The 6,000-nt window shown below is 37.1% G+C and overlaps 1 protein-coding gene across 1 annotated transcript in view; it reads left to right on the plus strand.

Moving 5' to 3' along the window:
- The window catches only part of ITFG1 (integrin alpha FG-GAP repeat containing 1), a gene marked incomplete at its 5' end in the record, with an annotated part of 73,351 nt that overhangs the window by 43,666 nt on the left and 23,685 nt on the right, over positions 1-6,000 (plus strand). The window contains 2 exons of the mRNA XM_010143992.1: positions 4,632-4,782; positions 5,258-5,366. Coding sequence (XP_010142294.1) covers positions 4,632-4,782; positions 5,258-5,366 — 260 coding nt within the window. The remainder of the gene's footprint in view (positions 1-4,631; positions 4,783-5,257; positions 5,367-6,000) is intronic.

Below are 6,000 nucleotides of genomic sequence, written 5' to 3' on the forward strand. Positions count from 1 at the left end.
ATGATTAAAATCAATTATATGCTTTCATCCCAACTTAGGAGACAACTTTCTGATCAAATCCTTAAAGATACCTACAAAACACTGAAATAAAGACGTGATAGTTAGGAATAATGTTGGTTTACTGTCCTTCCAGGTGAGTAAGTCAGGAAAATGATTAATAGCTTCAGGTATTCTCAGACCTGCCATAAGGCCACGCTGTTTCATCTCCTGCCACATACTTTGGATTTGAAATAAGCGTGTCATATTCTGACAGCATGGAGACATACCTTAACAGCAGCAACGCAAAGAAGGAATCCCACATGTGGTTGCAAGTGTGGTGGCAGTTTGAACCAGAGACTCAATAAATTCCAACTGGTTAGGATGCTAAATTCACCATTAAGAATTTTTTTAGCTTCCGACTTGCGTCAAAACCGGCACATTAGAATTCCAGGCCACAGATTTTTCTTCAGGCGAGATACACGTATGAATTTTTCTTCCCTTTAGTCATGACTATGTTAGAAATTGTGTATGTATGTAGAATAATAATAGGTAAAGGGAGTTTGTCAGAAGTGATTAATTGGTTCATTTCCACTTCCTATCCTATCTAAATACATTCATGTTTTTCACACGCTTGTTTTAAATTGATTGGTAACACTGAAAGTGTAAGTACTGCATGTGAGTCTACAAACACCTATCTTTCTTGCACCTAATTAGATGAAACAAGTTTTGTTTAACTACTTGTTTCCAAAATAGATGCTAATAATTGGCATATAATCTAAGGAAGCATTTTTTTATTTACACTTTCATTCAAAGGGGATATTTTTCACTAGTAAAGTAATGGTGGAGTTGGGAATAGTGTCTGTCTGACACTGGTGGTAAAAACCAGTAAAGACTGAAATTTGGAGATAACAAACAACTGGATATGGATAGTTAAATGAAAATTTGAGTATAATACACTTCTAGAAAGTTTCCTGGGTATTCATGCTTAGTTTTAAATTAATGCATATGTATTAATCCTTTGTATGGGTGTGCTTGAAAGGACTCTTATTTGACCAAATTGCCTCTTCCTACATCATTGTTAAGTTGTCACTTGTCAGAAGTAAGGTTGGATAAAGGCCTTCTTTCAAAGGTAGGATTGATGAACAGCTTGTAATTGAGCAAATCTAAAAAAAAACCAGAGGCAAATTCCATTATTCTGATTATCTGGAGTAAGATATTAGTCATTTAGATGTTCCCTGTATAACTGTAAATGAACTAGCCTAAAACTGACAGAATGAGAGATGTATGAAATTAAGCAGTAAATATTTAATTCTAATTGCAAGGAAGTATGTTAAAATAAAACCAAGGTAAGTCTTCAGTCTTTCTTTAGTGTTAAGCCTTGCTCATAATTAAATTTAACTTTGCTGCATAGATTACTTAGTTCAGAAGGTTCCCATTTGTAGACACCTCTGTACTTCATTGAGCATCGTTCATAAGCTGTTTGGGAAAAAGTTATGCAGGTAGTACACAACTTAGCTGCCACTCTGTATACATCGGTTTGTATATCTAAATATTAGAAGTGCTGCAATTAGCGTGCTAAGGGGATAAGCTAGTCTTAGTTCTTTTGCTCTCCCTCTTCTCAGTTTTTAAGCTGAGTTCTTCAATATTGACTGTTACACATTTGTGTAGCACTTTAGTATTGATTTTTAAGGTTTTACCACTGTAATGGTGCCTGTCATCTTGTGTTTTCCCATAAACTTTCGGGGACGTTGCTTTGTCATTTTAAGGATGCTGATAATTTTCCTTGTTCCAGGGAGACATTTTTCGATGGTGTTGGTCTTCAAAATTTGGTTCAAAATAATATGAAGGTCATAAACCTGTTCCTGGTAGTTGTAGTATACAGCAGAACTAAAACATGGAGGTAGATACTTTGAATCCAGTGATGCTTGTGTATTAAAGCCCCAAATAACATAAGGACTCAACTGGCAGCTTGTAGGCCCAATCCAGATGTCAGGAGTTGTTCCAAGAAAGAACTGAACAGCTGAGGCAGCAGCAAACAGCTGATACCTCTTCCCTCTGCAAACAGGCACTGCAGCTGTCCCTGTTGCTGCAGCCTTTTGAAAGAATCCGACTCACTAAGATTTCATCCACTGGCTCTTTGAAAACAATCAAAATTAAAAAAATCATACGTTTCTCAACTTCATGTGACTCCAAGTAGTGATTCTAAACCCATGTATATGTACTCAGAGTGAACACTTGCTGTAGCTGAACATTTATATGTAACATCTATGAGGTGTGAATTTTACTGGGCAAGCTGGTGTTTGTGTTTCAGAAGGGACTGCATGGATATAAATCAGCAGTAGTATGAAATGAAATTTCCTGCTGCCTATTAAGATAAACATGAGTAGAGTTTCAGCTATATTCTGACTAGGGATTCTCCAGACCTCTGCTGCTCTGTTACAACAGATGCTAAATCTATGAATTTTTTTTTCCTTTAGAAGATAGCTCTCCTATAGAGCACTTCTCACTCTCCCGCATCTGTTTAGGGTGTGGATTGCTTTTTTCTCCTGTTGTTTGTCTTGTGTTTCTCTTGTTGATACAGAAGGGTGAAGGACAGTAGCATTTTTTTTCCCCTCGATGCCACTTTGATTAATATCATCCTTTTTTTCACAGTACAGTTAGTGTTATATTATTGTCCAGTTTGTGATACTTTGAAAGTCATTAAATGCACACGACCAAGGAAAGGAAATAAAAAACGTTCCTATAGTAAATAAATTTCTTGTGTTTCTCCATTCACAAGGCTTATAGTTGAGACTTGAACAATACTCTGTACATAGTGTAATGCAAGCTTGACAGTCTTTTGTCTTTTAAGTTCTGGCAATTTAAAATGTGAATTGGAAGAAAGCATCTTTGTAAAACTTCCTCTAATTTTTTTTAAAAAACAGTGCCTGTCAAGATGATGAAAAAGAGAAATTGAAACCATCTGTTCAGCTCAGATTGTCACCTTATAGTTGACTAATCTGACGTGATATTTACGTAACACATGAAATGAATGTGAGCACTTAACAATTTCAAGTTATTATGAGTTCTCAGATACAGATAATAAAATGTCATCAGTATTGTAGATCACCTTATTTCATTTTGGCTGGAATTCAATGTACTCATGCTTCTAACAGTGAAATAGTAAAAAGTGGGTTGTTCATATTAAGCTTCAATCAAATGCAGGCATATATCAGGAAAATAAAGGCCTGATTTGTGTATTTTTCACAGAAGCTCAAGAAACATGATTGATTATAAGGGTTTAGCCCATTTTACTTTTGACACATCTTAGATGCAGGTTCTGAAATACTAACTTGGCAACAGGCAAGGAAACTGATTTACTTTGGTATCAGAAATGTTTTTAGTCAGTGTAAATGTTTTGCCTTCTCTAACTCTTTTTGAAATGGATGGAGCAGATATATGAATGTTGTGGGATATGATTCTTGAGTAGCAGATTATCTAGAATACACCACAGGAACAAAGAAAAATAATGTTTCTAAGCAGAAATGTGTATGCTTGTGTGTGTGTGTGACTGCAGCCTGGAGGCAGTGGATGCTTTTAAGATACAGAAAAAGGCCTTGCTGTGACCCTCCGGAACAGCAGTATGCACAAGGTCATAATGAAGAAGTGGATTTGGTTACTGCCCTGGGGCTCTGACATGCTTAGCTAGCTTTACAGATCGTTGTCTGCTCCATCTCCTGGCTCTGGCCCCAGAAAGAGAGGAGGAACCATCATCTGTTCCTACTGCCAAGGCAGGGATGATTCTAGCAGGCTCCCAGGATACAGACCTGCCAAAGAATCAGACTCAGAGTTGGCAAAGTCTGAAGGTTTTCACAGTTCCAGTGAGAGCAGAAATGTTACGCTCTCAGAGACAGTATAATGCGGTTAGTCATCAGCATGCACGTATGAACCTTTTGTCTCCCACTGACCAGTGGACATGTATTAAATAAATACTTTAGAAAGGAGATTTTGCTATGCTAGACTTGGTACTCTGGTTGCTTTGTTTCTTGTGTCAGTATTACAACCTGTCTTCCTGTCTGTATTTGTTGTGTTTCTGCAAATGTCCAATTTGGTTTTTCTTGTCCTATTTTTATTGTGCTAGTAGATTGCTTTGAAACAGTGGAAAACATACCAACAGAGATTTAGTTTAATCTTAAATTTGTTTAAAACATCATGTAGTGTGTGAGAAAACTTGTTAATGAACCTAGGGTGGGAAGAGATTCTTGTCATAAAATAATGAAAAAAACACTGACACTTTTTAAGGAGCGTTTAAGCTGAAGGACCATGAGGGATTAAGAGAAATGGCAGATAAGTGCACTTGTTTCAGAATACAGTAAGACTATGTTCAGTCTTTGAAGTGGATGGTTAATGAAATCATTCCTGCAGATTTGGACCCATGTATTTAGTGTATTCATTGGTTTTAAGTGAGGCATGACATAATGGTTGTAATTCTGTCTGTAAAGTTAACACAAATGCTTACGGATTTTAAAGTGTCCAGTAGCTGCTAGATTTGTTTTTATTACATCTCACTTCAGTGGACTTAATATTTTTGTAATGTCTATTATTTAGAATGTTTATAGCAAATAATTTGGTTTTCTTTCATAAATGTATATGTATCTACATATGTTTTACAGCAATCAGCAAGCATTTTTACTGGAAAACGTCCCATGCAATAACATAAGCTGCAAGAGTGTACGTCGCATGTTTAAAGTTTTTTGGGAGCTCTCGGATCTAAATCAGATCAAGGATGCTGTGGTAGCCACCTTCTTTGACATATACGAAGATGTAAGTTCAACTCTTTGCTACAGCAAGCAGCATTTCTCTTTGAGTTGCTGTGGCTGGCTGTGGGCCGTTGGCAGGCTGCTTTGCAGAAACGTTGGCTTTACAGCACACAGCAAGCAGTGCCTTCAGCCTGGGAGATTCACTCTTGAGATAGATGTTCCCCGGTGGAACAGGGAAGGTGAGAGAGAAGCTGCCTAGAAGTTTGCTGACCCTCCATATGTTCTATGTGAGCTGCCCTCTTCAATGGCAAGGGCAAAGCCATGGACCACATGCATCACCCTGGTGAGCTGTGGATGGAGCGCTCTGTCCTAAATTGCCGTAGATCAATAAGATTTGAAAGATACTAAAATTAGTAGTGAAGCTATAAACTCTGCTGCACGCACTGTGGGTTTTTTCTTTTAATATCTAAGGGAATTTGCTAAATTTAGATGTTATCTAGAGTAAATCAGCATTATAATGTAAGCTTTTTTCCCTCTAGGGAATCCTGGATATCATTGTGCTAAGCAAAGGCTACTCCAACAAGGAATTTGCTATCCATACATTAAAAAATAACTTTGAAGCAGATGCCTATTTTGTTAAAGTTATTGGTAAGTTAAGTCACTCACTGTAAAGTCAAAATGGGATGTTGAGAAGGAGAATATTTGAACCTCTGTATATATGTTATGGTAATGCTCTGTGTATGACAACTGTAGAAAAAAACAGCATAAAAAGTATTAGGGATTTGCAGAAATCCCTTGTTGCAAAATCTGAACGTGGCTAAGTTCAGTTTGTTTCATTTCAAAGGGGGTTTTATTGTTTTTATTTTAGTGTACTTATTAAAATCTGTCTGCTGTCTTCCACACTTTAGCTGTTTTTAATATCAGTGGTGACCACAATGACTTTTAAGTAAGTGTTCATCATCTCTTGAGTGTGTGTGGCTGGTTGGGTTTTTTGCAAGAATGTATGTCTTATTTTACTTGTTAACCAGAGACAGGCTGAATCTTTCCTTTCATCCTGGACCTTTCCTTCTGCATCCTAGCAAAATTTTACAGGCAGATACTAGGTCTTTAAAAACTCTTTTCTCAGCTGGCTTCTGAAGGAAAGAAAAAAGAAATTATCAAGTGTCTAAAAATATGGTCTGCAGGAAAAAAGCACATGGAACCAAATTATCCAGCCTAAAAGAGAAATGTAAGGAAGATCCATGTCTTCTATCCATGACGATGCCTCGCAGTGGGGGAAGAG

This window comes from Buceros rhinoceros, unplaced genomic scaffold (assembly GCF_000710305.1).
Source record: "Buceros rhinoceros silvestris isolate BGI_N320 unplaced genomic scaffold, ASM71030v1 scaffold4699, whole genome shotgun sequence".
Taxonomy (NCBI): domain Eukaryota; kingdom Metazoa; phylum Chordata; class Aves; order Bucerotiformes; family Bucerotidae; genus Buceros; species Buceros rhinoceros.